This window comes from Balaenoptera borealis (genome assembly GCF_965194805.1).
Source record: "Balaenoptera borealis genome assembly, chromosome: 11".
Taxonomy (NCBI): Eukaryota; Metazoa; Chordata; class Mammalia; order Artiodactyla; family Balaenopteridae; genus Balaenoptera; species Balaenoptera borealis.
This window is the reverse complement of record NC_138868.1, coordinates 99651250-99668726: the sequence shown is the minus strand read 5'-3', so window position 1 is coordinate 99668726 and position 17477 is coordinate 99651250. Positions and strand designations below refer to the sequence as shown.

General features: G+C 52.3%; 1 protein-coding gene across 7 annotated transcripts in view; it reads right to left on the bottom strand.

Moving 5' to 3' along the window:
* POU2F3 (POU class 2 homeobox 3) overlaps positions 1-10194 on the bottom strand; it is a 77984-nt gene extending 67790 nt beyond the window's left edge. The window contains exons 1-3 of one of the 7 annotated variants that reach the window (XM_082341971.1): positions 9962-10181; positions 5443-5588; positions 3518-3586 (exon numbers count right to left, since the gene is read on the bottom strand). In XM_082341971.1, coding sequence (XP_082198097.1) covers positions 3518-3578 — 61 coding nt within the window. In that variant the 5' untranslated portion in view covers positions 3579-3586; positions 5443-5588; positions 9962-10181. Of the gene's footprint in view, positions 1-3517; positions 3587-5442; positions 5589-9961 lie in introns of those variants that run through there. The other 6 variants (XM_082341968.1, XM_082341965.1, XM_082341969.1 and 3 more) reach the window with 6 other exon arrangements.
* Between the last annotated feature and the right edge of the window lie 7283 nt (positions 10195-17477).

Here is a 17477-nt window from a genome sequence, read left to right as displayed (position 1 = left end):
CCTTTCCCTTCTTCCTCCCAAGCCCACCGTATTTGTCCTCCCCTGTGTAGGAGGCTACACTGTGACCAGAGTGGTCAAAAGTCATAGGGTTATCTCCTTGGGTGCTTGGGGATGGTCAGTTATGGAGCTGGGAGCTTTTGAAATGTGGGTAAGGCTATGTTCTTATGAACCACTCAGTCGAGAACTGGAAAAAAAAAAATCGGTGTCAGCCTCAAGAAGGAAGGAAAAGTAAAAACGGGGAGTAAAAGGAAGGATAGAAAAGCTGATAGTTCAGAAATCTAGAAACAGCTTGGCTTCAGTCTTCTGCAGGGTGTGGAAACAACACTGGCCAGGGCATCGGAAGCCTTCTCTGGTCCCGAGTGCTGTCACAAAGACACTGAATTTCTCCTCTGTCCACCCATGCCTCGGCTTCCTCATAGACCGAGGGAAAGGAAAGAATGAGCTAGCTGCCCTGCCAGGTCTCTACCAACCGGGAGGTCTGTGTCTGGACTAGAGAAGGCTCTCCTTTGCAGTCCTGGCCAGTGCAGAGGGGAAATTCACTTCCCTTTCCCAGCTCCCACCTCGAGCCCCTTGGGGATTTCACACAACACAGAGGGTACTCTCAGGGAGCTGGGGCTTTCTAGGTCACCTTTGTTTATAGTTTCTTTAAAACCCAGAGACAAACCACCCCTTAGTTCAGGCACTGTTGGGCAGGGGAATCTGCCTTTTAAAAATCCAAAGGAAGCCATTAAACCAAGTTGGTAATCACTGTGACTCATGATAAGCTTTCCTCTGTAAAAAATGAGTCAGAATGACTTTCCAGGAAGTTTGGTTACTTTAATTAGCTGCCTCTTTTTTTCTTGCCCTTAAAAACATGCAGTAATTTGACAGTCACCTAAGTAAGGATGCTACCAGCCACCAAGCTGAGCCGCTAGAAGTGAAGGATCTGGGAATGGAGGCGTTCTGACAGTATGAACTAAAGGGTCTCCTTGGAGTTGAGGAGGACCCACACAGAATCTTTCCCTGAGTGGTGGAAGGAACAAAATCAACCTGTAGGGTTGACCCACTTGGCCTGAGTGAAGGGGAGAAGGGCACCCCAGCTACCTGCAGCCCCAGGACACTTAGCAGCAAGTCTCGTTGTGTATATTACAGAATCACAGAATCTTAATGATGCCATTAGAGGAAATGATGACCGCAGCTGTCATGTGCCAAGCACTGTGCTAAGGGCTTTAAATATCTCAGCTAACTCTCAACCCACTCTCTAAGATGGACATTCATTGTCCTCTTTAGAAGAGATGAGGCTGAATTAACTCATCAGATCATATAACCAGTAAGCAGCAGAGCTGTGATTTTTTACCCCAGGTCTGTTTGATTCTAAATCCATACTCTCCAAAGGTCATCTGTTCCCGCCTCCTAGGGAAGCAAAGTGGCTGGTCCAAGGTCACATTTTGAACTGGCAGACACTGAGATGACACGTGTATTCTGAAAGTCCCAGTTTATGTTCAGACTCTTTCTCCTTCAACCTAGTCTGTGCAAGCTCCCACAGTCCCAGACAGGAGGCCAGAACTTGCTGAGATTGCCTGTAATGCCTTAACCTTCCTAACCCCCACCTAGGTTCTGCACTCCCTCCGCCTCCTGGATCGCTTTTCAGGGTTTCATGTAGGTCCTTCTCACTCCTGACACAGTTGCCTTGACTTGGTACCATAACAAATAACAGAGCACCAGAGCTATCCTGCTAAGTGTGGTCTTCCACCCACATGGACACTCTCTTAGCTGTGTCACCACATACCTGGGGCAATATACCTGGCCCAGGTGAACAGAGATGGCTCTAGCCAGCCTGCTACTGGGAAAGGGTGACAACTTCTGAATCAAGGCTTCTGGACTCTGGTTTTTCTCTAGGGAAGAGTTCAGAGCAGAGATGTACCTATTACTACTCATCAGGTGAACTGATATGAAAGCCTTGCTGGAGTTCTGGAGATTAAAGGGAATTTTCTTCACTATTGGGGAGAACAGATACCCCACTCCACAGACCTTTAGTAAAACATACTCAGCTAATAAATCAATTGACAAATGGTTGCAACTGGCCCACCCTCTCCAAGCTTAACTGTTCCCAGACACAAAGCAAAATATAAAACCTGTACCACTACCCGTGCAAACAGACAGTTTCAATACTAAATTGAGGGCGGAGGGGCAGAAAAGTTTATGGTAAATGTATCCTGCAGATGCCTCCACAAGACCCCCAATTACCGTGTCCCTGATCCTCAGTCTTTTAGCTTCAAGAATGGAACTAGAACGCACCTGAAGACTTGGGAAAAGATTTTAGCTCTGGGGGACATCGATTCTCTTCCACTTCTAATTTCTATGCCTCTAATGATCCAGATGAAAGACGAATTGAGGTCTTGTTGGGATGCTCTTAAAGTTATTTGGTGATGTTACAATTTATGCTCATCTTTCTTTAAGTTCTTTTTAATTATATGGAGCTTTCAAAGCAAGGTTTGGACTATGGAGTTAAAAGCAGAGAGCTATGAAACTTTCTTCTCAATTCTTTCCTGTCCTCTTTCTTTTATTCACAAAGCAAAGTCATCTACAGGCACCAAGCCCTCCTTTCTGGGTCTATTTACCACCCACATGCATGTAATTTGGAAGAGGAACACTTGTACATGGGCCTCTTTGATTAGTTCCTTGAGTAGGATTATTGAGAAATCTGGGGTTAAAAGGCCTTAGCTCCCATCTACTAAAGACACATTCTGCCTTCTGTCAGTCAGTAGCAGCTGGGAACACAGCCTGCTGCTTCTAGGGGTCTTGAAAAAAAATGGTACTGATGAACCTAGTTGCAGGGCAGGAATAAAGAGGTAGACATAGAGAATGGACTTGATGACATGGGGTGGGAGGGAAAAGCTGGGGCGAAGTGAGAGTAGCATTGACATATATACACTATCGAATGTAAAAATAGTTGGCTGGTGGGAAGCAGCAGCATAGCACAGGGAGATCTGCTTGGTGCTTTGCGATGACCTAGAGGGGTGGGATAGGGAGGATGGGAGGGAGGCTCAAGAGGGAGGGGATATGGGGACACGTGTATGCATATGGCTGATTCGCTTTGTTGTGCAACAGAAACTAACAGGGTATTGTGAAGCAATTATACTGCAATAAAGATCTATTAAAAAAAATAGTAGAAAAAACAAAAAGCAAAAAAACAAATGTTACTTAAAAATGAAAAAAAAAAAAAAAGTGAATCTCCTCCCTAACTTCTTGTTTGTTTCTAAGGATCTGGCCCTTTCCTAGCCTAGTTTCAGAGGCTTTGTTCCGCTGTAGACCAATGTCTACTGTTCAAAGGCTCCAGGGTCATACCCCCTGTCTCTAGGGTCATACCCCCTGTCTCTAGGGAATCCCTTCATTTCCTAAGACCCAGCCTTTGGGTCTGATTGGCTGAAAGACCAAGCCAGAAGAGATACCACATTATTCCATTATTTGATGAATTCCGGTAACTCTGTCCTGCCCTTGCTTTTCTGTTTCATTCCCCAGAAGAGAAGACCCTTACCTGTCTCCACCTGGCCGAGAGCACTTCGAGCAACTGTGGAATCTGCTACATCTCCACTCATCTTGATATCTGCAGGGAAAACACAACTGATTTTAGTAACAGGTCACAATTTTTCTCGCTATGACATATGTGGCTTTAACTAAACAGCAAAGATGAATGTGTAATTACAACAAGCATCAGACTTTCAAATTCCTGATTCCTAAACATACAACTATTAGAATATTCATAAGCTTAGGGCACATATCCCCTCCTCCCAGACTTGCCTCCTTTCCCCCTTTCTCCAGTGCTACTGCAGGGTCTGTCCCCTTTGCATCATTCATTGCCACTTCCTTCTATCACCAGGCTCAGTTGGTAAAAATTTAACAAGGGGAAGGGTACAGCGGAGGGTGGGGAATGGGGGAGAATGCTTCTCATTCTCCATCCTCATTTCCTTTGGGATTTGGGGAATGTCTGTTATTTTTTAAAGTAGCATAAGAAATAGCCATCTCCCGTCCTCCCCCTCATAATAACTCTACCCTGGGAGGTAAGAGTACCCTTGAACCAAGGCTTGCCCTTCTCATCTTTTTTAGCCAATCCTGCCTCTATTCTCTGCTTGATTCTCAGAGGTCAGCCCACTGTCTGGTGATCAAACCCTAGTTCCTGTGTGGCCCTCCTTGGAAACCCTTACCTTCTCTCCTACTCCTTCAACGTTCTCGGTAAGAAAGGGATGGCAGGCAGGTCAGTGCCCCGAGGAGAGAGAAGACCTACACAAGGCCCCCTGTCTCAGCCCCCAAGTGCTGTGGGTCTGGCCTCTCTGCCCTGCTTCATTTCAATAAATTAAACATTTACCCACAACAGACAGCTGCCACTGCCTAAGAGGCCCCTAAGTCTCCTCAAGGGTCAGCAAAGAGAAGGAAAGAGACAACTTCGAGCTAACTCACTCTCAGCTCCTCTCCTTATGAAACCACCCAAATACTGAAGCCGTTAAAGGCAGAAGAATATTTTATTCAAATCATGTTGACCACCCCCCACCCCTTCTCTGGGGCAGCATTTTAACTCTTTCAAACCAGATACAGTCTTGGTGAGCCAATTTGCATACCGGGCTCCCCAGCCAATGCTGGGTAAGCAGGCCGTCTTAATTTGCGCCACGTAATCGGGCAGTTGACAGTCTGGATGCCTGAGGTCTGGAGATGATCAGGATGAGGGAGAAGGGTGGACCTCCGCCCCAGGAAAAGCAGGAAGAAACCGACTTTTATTTCTTCTTCTTCTTTTTTTTTTTTTTAGGGCAATGATGTGTGTGGCTCTGGCAGAGATTTAAAGTGTGGTCCCAGGGGGTGTAAGTGACTGCAACGCTGGAGGGGTGACTGCCACGCCAAGCAAGACAGAGATGGGGAGTCCCAAGGTTCTCCAGCCCTTGGAGCACCCCAGGAGCATGGGAGGGAGTAAGCCACCTTGGAAGCCACTGTAGTTTGAGGAGTAGTTTTGAGACCGGTCAACGTGATGACTCCCAGGTAAATACCTGGAGGTCCGTACAGCCCTCGCCAGACATCCACACTGTCCTGCGTGGTTACAGACCTCTAGGGGAAACCCTGCAACCACACTCGCCACCCCTCTCAGTGCACTACACTTAAGAAGGCATTTCTCCAGCCTAACCAAAGTCCTTCCTGCTGCAGTTGGAAACTTTTTGTATGGTCTGTCATGCATGAATATGCAGAGTAACTAGTGTGGGCCACCTGGACACGTCTGCAAAGGGCTTCTGCTACTCCACGCCTTCTGCTCCAGTGGGGAAATAGGCTTAGCTTTGTCCCACCCATGAAGTCCCACACTGGAGCTGGGCATTGCCTATTACAGATCGGCTCAGTCACACTTCCCCATAGGGATCCTTCAACAGTGCTGAGAAAACGTCAGAGACTGCTGGGAAGGGGCGGGAGGGGGTGAGTGCTTACCCTCAGTGGGCTTTTAAACCTGCTTCAGTAGCGCCGAGGATTCAGAGCATGGGTTTTGACAGCAGACAGACCTGGATTTAATCCCAGTGCCATCCTAACTAGCACAGGGGGACCCCGGCCACATATTTGAACCTCAGTTTTCTCAGCTAAAAAAAAAAATGAGAAAAATGATACTTCCCAGAGTTATAGTGAGGAGCAAATAAGATACTGAATGAAAACTGCCTGGCACAGTTTCTGGCACAAAGGAAGCACGTGATAAACGAATTAACTAAACAGATACTTAGGCTTCGATGGGAGTCCCCTTCTCCCATTACAGTAAACAGCTTTGGTTTTTCTGTCTAAGCAATATCGTAATTTGTCCTTTACCTGGGAAGCCATCTGCATTCTCCAAATTCTGACTTCATGGGAAAAATGCTCACGGGGACAGGGAGAGTTGAAGAGGTAGTGAGGGTGGAATGATGACCAGGTATTCTGAATCAACTTACTTCAAACATCTGACGTTTAAGAAGGGTAACTTTTTAGCTAAACCATAATTCTATGCCTGTAACCCAAACACTCCCCCAACACCCATTCCCTGCACCACCTTTAACTCTACCCAAAAGCCATCTCTCTGATCTTTTAAATTAGCATAAAAGGTGGTCCTGGGCTTCCCTGGTGGCGCAGTGGTTGAGAATCTGCCTGCCCATGCAGGGGACACGGGTTCGAGCCCTGGTCTGGGAAGATCCCACATGCCGCGGAGCAACTAGGCCCGTGAGCCACAACTACTGAGCCTGCGCATCTGGAGCCTGTGCTCCGCAACAAGAGAGGCCGTGATAGTGAGAGGCCCGCGTACCACGATGAAGAGTGGCCCCTGCTTGCCGCAACTGGAGAGAGCCCTCGCACAGAAACTAAGACCCAACACAGCCAAAAATAAATAAATAAATAAATAATAATTTTAAAAAAAAGGTTGTCCTAATCATGTCTAAAAATAACTTTTGAAGGAGTCAAAGGCTCCACGCTCTGCCAGGACATGTACTCATTGGATGTACCCATTATGGGAGCAACATCGTGATAACTTTGGGATTGCACAGGGGTTTGATTCTGAATGGAGGGTCAGGCTGAGATGATCTGTAAAACCTCTTAACTCCCAGCAGCAGCCCCTCCTTACACATCTGTGAACCAGGATGTGTGTGTGAACCTGCGGGAGCAAAGTCCACGGGGCAGCACTTCCCCAGGCTGCAGGCTGAGTGTCCACAGTGTCCTGGACCTCCTGGGCCCAGGCTATGCCAGGAAAGCAAAAGGCCCACTACTCTCTCTCCTACTGTCCATCTTCATCTCTTCGGAAGGGACTGGAATTCCCTCCTTGCTTCTCCCTCCCGCACCCACTGCTGCAGGCACTTCTACCAGAGGGAATTCAAGGGGCCCACCGGTCCTACTTCTGAGCTAGCCAGGGCTCCAACTCTCCTCTGGAGGAGATGCCTCTCGTCTCTTCTTCAAGAGAAACGCACTTCCTCTCAAGAGACCTTCCAACCCAATGGTCCTGAGCTGGAACTGGTATCAGTCTGTGAGACTTGATCCTTCTTTCCCAACCCTGACAGGGAACAGCTCACAGTGAGGAAAAGGGCAAAAAAGAGATGCTCTGGGACTAACCAGGTGTCCCCCTCCGGCTGGTTTCCCACTGTTTCCTCCATCTCTTCTCTCCCTCTTGAGTTTTCTGTCTGACTCTTGTCTACCTGCCTTGGGCCTGGGAGGGAGGAGCCCCTCCTTAGCCGGGGTGCCCCTGTGTCTGGTGACCTCATGCCCGCTCAGGTGTTTGTGCTCCCACGTGAGAGGTGTTCTACAAAATACAAAGTGCTGAGGTCTCAGGCCAACCTGAATCACGGCTGGTACCCAGGTTATCAGAGCAAAAAGATGGGCTGACTCAGGGGCCGCAGTGCTTGCGGAGCTGCTGAGTGGGGGACCTTATGCACTACTTTATGTGCCCCTGCTCCCCCTCCATCCCCCCCAAACTGTTGCAGTAGATGAATGGAGGGGGAATCCCCAAGGGCCTAGGACTGGGGATTTACAGGGCAAGTGCTGTTTATGAAGCATCTGCAGGACACAGGATAGCTGGGAGGGGAAAAATAGGGCTCAGAAGAGACCAGATTTCCACAGAGAGGATCCTGGACTGAGAGACCCTAGAGAGGGGCCCACAGGGAGACACTCCATAGACGGATCCTCCCTCAGAGACCCCACAGCAGGGCCCTCGATGACAGACCTTACAAAGATGACCCCGGACTAAAAAGCCCACTGAGAAGACCCAGCAAAGGGAGCCCTCAAACGGAGACCTAGTCAGAGAGGCCCCACAGAAAGTCCCAAACTGAGCGATCCCTTTGAGGTCTCCAAAGGGGAACCAAACACCACAGAGGGGCCGGGAAACCTCACAGGGAGGCCAGACAGCCCTGAGGGGAGACAGACTACAGAAGCGGGCTGGGGAGCAGTGGCAAGCAAATGTAGAGAGATGACTCAGGTCACCCACCCGAGGTAGACAGGTAGACGGAGACCCCACCTGAGGAGTCAGTGCACCCTGGCTTTAGCTCAATCACCCCCTTTGTGTCTGCCTGCAGGGGACAGGGCTGGGGGAGGTGCCCGGGCTTCTGAAAAGCATCAGCCTGGAGCTTCCTCCCAGGTCAGGCATGGAGGGATGGCCTCCTCACCTCAACCTCACCCTCTCTTTCCTGCTCTCGGCTAGATCCTCTTAGCCCCCAGGCGGCCTCCCTGCTGGGTCCCAGCTGCCCCCCCTCCTCCCACTTCCCCCAGAACTGAAGCCTCCAGTAGACAATGAGGTGGAAAACCCCCTGGAAGTCTCTGATCTTGGTCCTAAAGAACTTCCCACTGGGGGCGTGCCTTCAAGTCTTGTTCCTATGCACACCTAGGCCTTCTTGGCGGAAAGTGGAGGAAGGAGAACCCGGGATCTGCCCCCAGCTATGTCCAGCTCCATGGTACTACAAGGTCTGAAAATGGACTTTCCCCAACCATTGGATGATACCCAGTTGGATGATTCTTTCCGCCACACCGAGCCCTCCCTGGCATGTCCTGGCACCTGGGGATCCGCTCAGAGCTAACACCTCACCGCCTGCTGGTTTTCACTCAGCCCCACCAGGACTGCGTCTGGAAAACTGGGTCTCCCCCGTGCACCCACTGCTGCTTGATTTCAAGGATTGGCGGCTCCAGGATGGGCCAAAGCCTCCAGCCTGCCCTGCTCCTTGGGGTAGGTCATGAGAATTGACTCCCTCACTCTTCCTCCAGAAAAGAGAGGTAACAAAGTTCCTGTCAACAGCCCTGAAGTCCTTAATGAAGGTCATTCATTGGGTGTTGCCCCCTTTAAGAGGCAAGTTGCTGGTTTGAAATGGCCAAATCAGGCTCAGCTTTCTGCACGTCAAGTGCATCTCTGCTCAGGCCCTCAGACCTACAGAAGGCCCACCCCGACACCAAGTCCAACCTCCAGGATTAGTAGCTCCGGTCCTTGCCTGGCTGTGGAAGGACGGATCAGCAAGGTGAATGGAGGGGTCTCGGTTCACTCCATGCCCACAGACCATTCACGCAGGAGAAACTGACTCCTGGAAAGGCATTTCCATGGCCTACGTTCCCACCCCTGAGGAGAGGAGGGCTTGGTATCTAAATCCATGGGACATGGAACACAGAGGATGCATCTCTCACTGCCCCCCCCCCCACAGACACAGAGATGGAAGCGCTTTCCCACAGGCCCCTGTGCAGGCTGCTCCTCCTGTGGGGTCCCACAGAGCTCCCGCTCAGCCCCTGCACATGGACCCCCCAGCCCCGCCACGCACCGGCTTACAGCACTGCCTAGACTCACGGAGCAGGGGAGCAGGTACGCCTTCACGGGTGGGGTCTGCTCCACCTCCCCTCCCAACACACCTGGGGACAGGTAGACTCACCTCTGATACACACGGACACATGCTTCCCTAGGCCCTAATCAATACATGTGCACCATGGCACCTGCCCCAGGTGTGCCTCTGTAAATGCCCAGCTCCACTCACTTTTCCTAGGCACCCCCTAGACCTTACAAATATCCACTCTCCCTATACTTCACGTAAATGCCTGGGACACCAAACACGCAACATGTGGATACACGTATTTCCCTCACTTCTGCACTCCAAGGTCCACACCCCTGGCTGAGCCAGTGAGCCACCCTTCTGCAACCAGTGAACAGGGCAACTTCCCCGAGACTACCACAGCTCAGCACGCCCAGGTCCCACACGGCTGCGGCCCTCCAGATGCCAGGGCTCTCCAGATGCCAGGGCTCTCCAGATGCGAGGCTTCAGAAGCCCTCCCACCCTCCACCCCGTAGCCCCTACCTTCATTCTTCCCCAAAGTCCCCCAGACGTACCCTGCGCCCGCCCGCTCCGGCGGACCCGCTATCCACACTGCCCTCTCCTGGCCGCTGGGGAACAAGACCCCCCCGAGAGCGGCGCCCCTGTCCTTCGCCCCTGCCCGAGCGCAGTGACACCTGTCAGAGCTCGCGCCCTCCGCCCCTCACCTGGGTGCATGGGTTCCAGATTCACCATCCTGCCCCAGGCGGGGCCAAAGCCAGCTTCCCCCCAGACCCCTCGCGTCTGCCCCAGCCGGGCCCCCGGGGAAGCCAGGGTCTCCTTCCTCCCGCCCCCGGCCGCCGCCGCCGCCGCGGGAGCCGCCGCCGGAGCCGTCGCCGCAGCCGTCGTGCGCTCCGCTGCTCCCTCCCGCCCACCCGGGCAGCACTCGGCGCGGCGGGATTGCCACACTCCCCAGGTGAGCGCGCGGCGCGGCGGGGCGGGGGCCGCGGGCCACGCCCCCTGGCAGGGCCCCCGCGCCTGGCCCCCGGCCCAAGCAAAGCAGCGATTTGCATTCGGGGAGCCGGGGGCCGGGGGAGGGGGCAGGCGGTGCTGCCGGGGCGGGTCCTGACCCTGCGGAACACCTGTCCGCCCCGGACCCGCCAACGGCCTCTCCCCACCGCGCCCGGCCCGCCAGCTTGCCCTACTGAGGACCCCCTGGCGGATTAAACAGCGTGGGGGTCGGGGGGCGGGCTGAGCTTCTGTCTGGACAGACTCCCCAGCCCTGCGAGGAGCTCTGGAAGTGTTTGGAGAAGCCGCGGGAGTGCGCTGGGAAGCATCTGGTGTTGGAATCCTACCTCTCAGCCGCTTACCGGCTGTGTGACATGAGACAAGGCTCATCATCTCCCTGAACTCAGTTTACTCAGCCGTAAAATGGGGCAGGTGCTAATCTTAACTGGCATCTATCTATCTGAAGTTAGCAGGTGGTCAAGCTCACCTAGGCCCCCCCCCCCCCCGTGCATCCTCACCACATCCTGGGACCTAGATGGGGCCCAGCTAATTATCACATTTTCTGGGTGAAGATAGTGTCTCTTGCCTGGCCTACCAGGTCCCAGGTTGCTGCGAGGCTCTGTGAGAGTATGATGTGGAAGGTATTTACTAGTGTCAGGGGCTGTGGGACATCCACCTCCTCATTTACAGAGCTGGGAAGTGACTTGTCCAAAGGCACACAATTCCCTAGTGATGGAAGGAACCTGGCTGGGATCAGGTCTCTGGACTCCCACTCCAGTGCTCTCTGCAGCACCCATCATAGACTCGTCACCTGAGCTCCCGCCACCCTTCTCCTCCACTCTTCAGGTCCCAGGAAGAGGTGCCAAGGCGAAGAGACCACCTGCGTATAAGCCTTGAAAGCCGTGTGCCCACAGCAGGACAGACCTCGCCTTTCTTTCCAGACAGGTCTCCCTATCAACCTGCCTACAGAACAAGTCCTGGGCTTTTCTGTCTCTGTGCCTTGTTTGCACTGTCCTTTCCAGTTGGTATGTCCACCCACCATCCACCCCAATAATCCCCATTATAATATCCAGCATTTATTGAGCTCTCAGTGCGTCAGGCACTGTGCTAACCAACACTTGAAAGGCACCTGATCTTGTTTAGTCCTCATAACAACTCGTAAACTGGACTGTTATTATTTCCATTTTACAGATGGGAAAAATGAGGCTTAGAGAGTTTAGTGTGCCCAAAGTTACCCTACCAGTAAGTATCAGGGCTCCTATTCTAAAGCTCTGCACTCTACTCCCTTCGTGCACAATTCAAATGCCACTTCCTTTCTGAAGCTGGAAGTGATCTGATCTATTATTAAATTACCATAATATTTCAATGTTCTTAATAGCCCCGTGGCTCGCTCTGCAGGACTTTTCTTATCTTACTGGCTGTTAACTGATTGGCTGCCCCCACAGCACCAAACACAGTGCAGGGTACACAACGGGTGTCAGAAAGGGCCCAGTGGGTGCCACAGTGGCCCTGGAGGGAAAGTGTTTAACAAGTGCTTCTTCGGGTCCACACAAACCACTCTCCCCCAATCGCACCATCCTTTCTTCCCCCCACTCTTGGCAAGAAGGGAGGAGACTTTCTTCCTGTTTCTTCTGGCTGAGGAAAGAGATCAGTAGCTTTTTGGAGGCCTAGTGAACCCAGAGACACGCCCCCAGCACCTTGGCACACTGCCAGACTGTCCCTTCCTTCCCTCCTCTTTCCTCTACTTTCCCTCCCTTCCTCCACTTCAGGTTTGGCCCCAAGCCTGAGGCCATTTCTTATCTACAACTGCACTTCACCTACCATCATCCTAGAAAAATGCCTGCACGTAGTTTATATACTCCTGTGCGCTTGTGATTTCCATATCTCTATTTGCATAGCATTTGTATAACCATGTTCCCCAAGGGTCTGATTCTCTGACCACCAGTATCTGGAAACTGTTTCTCTTTTCCATGTGCAAAGTTACATTTCTTTTCTGGGCTTTAGTTTTCCAGAAGCCAGAGGAGCATGTACCTAATGATTTCTAAGGGTCTTCCAGCTCTAGGAGCCTAGGATACTGGGGTCCTGGGGCTGCGGGTGGGGGTGGAACCCTTGGGGATGGGGCCCATTGGGGAAGAGATGGGGCGTTACAGCTTCATAGTTGGAAGGACAGTTTTGGGTTCCGGACCAGGGGAGGGGGTGATTGGGGGAAGGATGGGAGGGTGAGAGGGGTGGGGGAGAGATAGCAGACAGGACCTCACCTTCATTCATTTACTCATTCATTCAATCCATATTGATTGAATGCTTCCTATAGGCCAAGAAAGTGCTACATGCTGGGCGTGTACCTTTTAATTTAGTCAGCACACCTTTAGGAGGAACATAGAATTTTTAGGTTCCTTTTATAGCTGAGGAAGCTGTGGTTCAGGGAGGTTAATGCAGCTAGTAGATGGCAGAGCTGAAATTTAGACCAGGCCTGCCTGACTCCAAAGCTGGTACTTTTAATCCTGCCCTCCGGTGTCTGAGCCTGAGTCTCCTCTTCTCTTCTCTTCCCTTCTATGAGCATATAACTCCAGGTGGAAGGAAACCTAGATAATCGTATGAGGGACCAGAGGTCCACAGGGGGTGGGACTTGCCCAAGGTCACACGACACGGCAAGTAAAGGCAGAGCAGAGACCCTCTATTCTCTCTGCTCCTCCTTCATATGTTCTTCCTGGGCCTTCGAAGGTTGGGTGGGGCAAGGGGCAGGGTTGGATGATTTTTATTCCTTCCCTCTCTGACTTGCTTGATGACCATTTCAGCTAGATGAACTGGAACAGGAGTGCAGAAGACCCCTTTGTCCCTCCCTCCTTCATGGAGACTATAAGTGCTTCTCTGGAACACTCATAGTCTCCATGAAATCAGCTCTTTGAGTTCTGGGCAGATGGGAGGTGGGGAAGGTGCCACCTCCGTGGCCTAATACTCATACTCCATTTCTCTGTTTAGCCAGGAAGAGAAAAAGCTGTGGGGAAGAGGAGAGAGATAGGGAGTTGCCTGGAGGTTAGAAAGGAACAGAGGAAAGAAATGGGAAAAGAAGCAAGGACAGGAAATTTCAGTGCCTTTGGACATCGAAAGAGCAACATGCAAATTACATACAAATGATATGCAAATGACCCATCACTTCCTCCTTTACCCCCTACCCTCTCAACAGCTGGAGGGCTTTTTCAGAGAGTAGCCAAAGCCTAACTCCAGGATCCTGTTGTCCCCAAACTGTGATCAACGTGGATCCCTCCTGGGGTCCTTCTGGTCCTCCTGGGATTACGTCTGATTCCCCTCGGCTGCACCTCTAGGAAGTTACTAGCCCCCCCAGGCCCCATTTCTGTGTGAGCACGCTAGCAGCTTCTTTTGCTTCAAGGACGGGAGGCTCTAGGAGTTAAGCCTCCCCGTCCAGACACATTGCTGGAAACAGGCTGTACCCCTGGAGGAGGTGCTCGGGGAGCGAGGTGGGCCCGCAGCCCTGTTCCCTACCTCAGCAAAGTGGACTTCTTGGTTGCAGGCCTTTCTGCTCACTCTCGTTTCCTGTCATGTCAGCTGGTGTGAGTTGTCAGGACTGGGAGAAGGGTGGAGAGCCAGGCGTCCTGGAAGGCCACCAAGTAACAAGTCCTTTCTAGCTCTTTCTGTCTGCCAGATGGGCTGTAGGGCCCAGAGCGTGGGGATGTGGGGCGGGGGTCAGCTCCTTGCCTTGGGGTGACCACAGGGACTGAATCCGTGCTCAGGCTTCCTAAATGAGCGGATGGAAGGAAGATAGAGGCCAGGGAGAAATTCCAGGCCTCTTTTAAAATCACACCTCAGAGTCAATCTGATGGCACCACTGCCAGGAGGAGTATTGCAGAATAGGGGTGGAGGGGGTTCGTGTCAGGGTGACAGAGTGAGAGGTGCGCCGGGAACCAGAATAAAGCAACTTTCCAGGGAAGTGGATGGGAGAGGACACAGCTGTTTCCTGCCCCTGATATCCCTAATGCTGAGCCTCAACTACAGACATCCCACCCCACCCGTCTAGGGGGAGTACATACAAACTAATTGCCCATTTTGCTCTTGAAAGTTTTGAATAATAGATAATAATATATGTATTTAATTTTAAAACAGCATAACAATTCTGTCCTCCAATGAACTCTTTTGACCTCAGGGCCAGCATTGGGCCGGGGTCCGGCCACTCTAATCACACCTTGGGGCAGAGTCCTGCCTCAGTCAGCCCTTCCCTGGCTCTCCCCGCCTACCTCAGGCCAGGTGATCCTCCTGGTCCCCTTGGGCGCTCAGGGCAAGTCTAAGCCCAGGGCGCCCTCTTGTGGTGATAGGCGTGTATGATCCTGACTTGAGTCCCCCACCTCCCACCTCCACCCCGCCCCCCACCTCTCCTTCCAAGCGGTCTCGCCGCCACTGTCTCCTGTGGTGCGTGCCCGTCCACGTCTGGGGGAACCACAGGCAAGGGCCCCAGTTCCAGGCCAGCTGGAGATAACTGAGTGTTAGTTTCAGGCTGCTGTTGGGTCTTCTAAGTCCATGCTCCCCATCCAAGGCCGGACTTGACCATGGAAGCCCAGTTTTGGAGTCAGCCAGTCACCGCCTTGATGGGCTGTCAGTCCTGCTGCTGGACAGCTCCGCTGGTTAAAACGTCCCACATCCCACACTGCCCTCCAGAGCTGCTGAGCTCCACGCCAGTCCTACACCCGCACACACAGGAGGACAGCGCCATCGGTCCCTTCATCCATCTGGGGCTGGGAATTGAGTACCCATCGGAGCTGTGCACTGGGCTAGGGGCAGGGAATGGGACAGAGGCCAGGCAGTGTCCCTGCCCTCAGGAAGCTCACAGACTGGCGATGCTTGCGGACCAGCGAACAGTAAGTCCCTCATCCTGGGGCCTGTGCTCCACCAGGGAAATAGGGGGGACTATGGGGGCCCACAGTAGGGCACGTCTTACCTGAGTCTGGGGGTGGGCATCAGGAAAGGCTTCTTAGAGGCAGGGACATCTAAGCAGAAATCCCCAGCAAAGAGGAAGGAGGAGGAAGGGAGCCTAAGCAGGACAAGCAAGGGGAAGAGCATATGCCAGGAGGGTGCGTGGCACGGTTGGGGGGGGCCCGCACAGTACAAGGCGGCTAGATCACAGAGTGCAAGAGGTGGAAAACCACAAGTGCGTGAAGGTGATGGTATTTGCACAGGGAGGACCTTGAATCTGGCCTAACTTAGGTGGAAATAATTCACCAGTTTCAGGAGCAGGTGACTTTTACTGATTGCATCACAGCATAGGCTTGAGTGCCACGGCCTGGGGCGGGGGGAGGGGGAGGGAGGAGGAGGAGTCTGGCAAGAAGTTTGACAGTGAGGACACGAGGAGAAATAGGGCAGGGGTGGAGTGGGACTTGGGTTTGAGGGGCTTTTGATTGCACTTTTTAAAGGGCAAAGATTTAAACACTCTCAGCACAGAGGGGCAGGAGGCAGAAAAGAGCGAGATGCCAGGGGAAGAGCAGGGAACACTTCTCCAGAGAGGAAGGGGAAGGGCTGGGATTCAAAACCCTGGAGTCGGGGAGAAGGGACACTTCCCCACCATCAGGATGGGCGGGAATCCTGAAAGGCAGGTATGGATGCAGGGGGTAGAGAGGTTTCTGCTCCTGGGATGCAGGAAAGGAGGGCACTGTGGGTGCAGTGTCCCTTCATCCCACCCCCCACCCCTCTAGGAGTCAGGACATTCTCCCAGCAGGAGACCCACAGCGGGAGCCAGGACCACCAACTCGCCACTCCTGAAAGGCTCTGCAGGCCTGGGTCCTGAGGTAGCTTGTGACCCGCCTTCTCTCTTCCTTGTTTGACCGGAAGCCCCCTGAGGTCTGGACCTTCTCCCAGGGAGAAGCATGTGGGCCTGTGCCGTCCACCTCACTTTGGCCCTCTTCCCGTCCACCGTCCATCCTTCTGGGTCCCCATCTGGGACGGCTGTCGTCATCAGGATCTCTACAGGAAAACAATCAGCTGAACTCAGAGGGCCTTTAATGAAGTATTGCTTATTTACAGAGGTGCCAGCAGGGTTAAGGGACATTGAGAAGCTAGGGCTGAAGAGGAACGAGGAGGAGTAGTTGTCCAGGAGTGCAAGGAGGTCTGGAGCCTTGGAGGAAGGAAGCTAGGGCCAGACCTGTGGTGCTGAGGAAGTAAGGGGCGGGGAATCCAAGCCCCAGAGTCTCTTTCATCCTGCCCTCTGACGTCTGGTGCTTTTCCTGGCTGAGCCAGAGGTGAGAGAGCCCAGGGGAGACTGATCCAGAGGTCGGAGTCCTGGGGCACAGAGCAGGGCAGAGGGAGGTGGAGAATGCAGGGGGCGAGGGGCAAATGGGGAACCAGCACGGCCAGTCACCTCTCTATAGTCACTTGTTCATATCGGAGGATAAACCCTAGAATGCTTTGATGCTTCTCACAGTCAAAATGACCAACACCTGGCGATAATATAAAGTGATGGCAGGTGTGGTAGTTAATTTTCTCTGTCAGCTTGGCTAGGCTATGATGCTAGTTTTTGGTCCAACACTAGACTAGGTGTTGCTGTGAAGGTATTTTGTAGAAATGATTAACATCTACAATCAGTTGCCTTTAAGTAAAGGAGATGACCCTTGATAATGTGAGTGGGCCTCATCCAATCAGTTGAAGGCCTTAAGAGCAAAAACAGCTTTCCTGAAGAAGGAATTCTGCCTCAAGACTTAACATAGAAATTGAATCTGAGTTCCCAGCTGCTGACCTGCCCTACAGATTTCAGACTCAAGGCTGCCACATCAACTTCGGCCTAACCTGCCAGCTGCCAGGACTTGGCTGGCCAGATCCCCAGTCTCGTGAGCTAAAATCAATCAGTGTGTGTGTGTGTGTGTGTGTATGTGTGTGTGTGGTTGACCCTTGAACAACATGGGTTTGAACTGCCTGGGTGCCTGGGTTCACTTATCCGGGGATTTTTTTCAGTGGTAAATACTATCGTACTACACGATCCACAGTTGGATCTGTGGATGCAGAACTGCGGATGCTAAGGAACCACAGATATGAGGACCAACTATAAATCATACTCAGATTTTTGATTCTGTGGAGGGTGGCTCCCCTAATCCTTGCCTTGTTCAAGGGTCAACTGTATATATATGTATACAGTTGTATATATATATATGTATGTGTGTATATATATATATATATATATATATTCTGTTTCTCTGGAGAACCCTGACTGATACAGCAGGAATGTGTGGAAACAGGGCC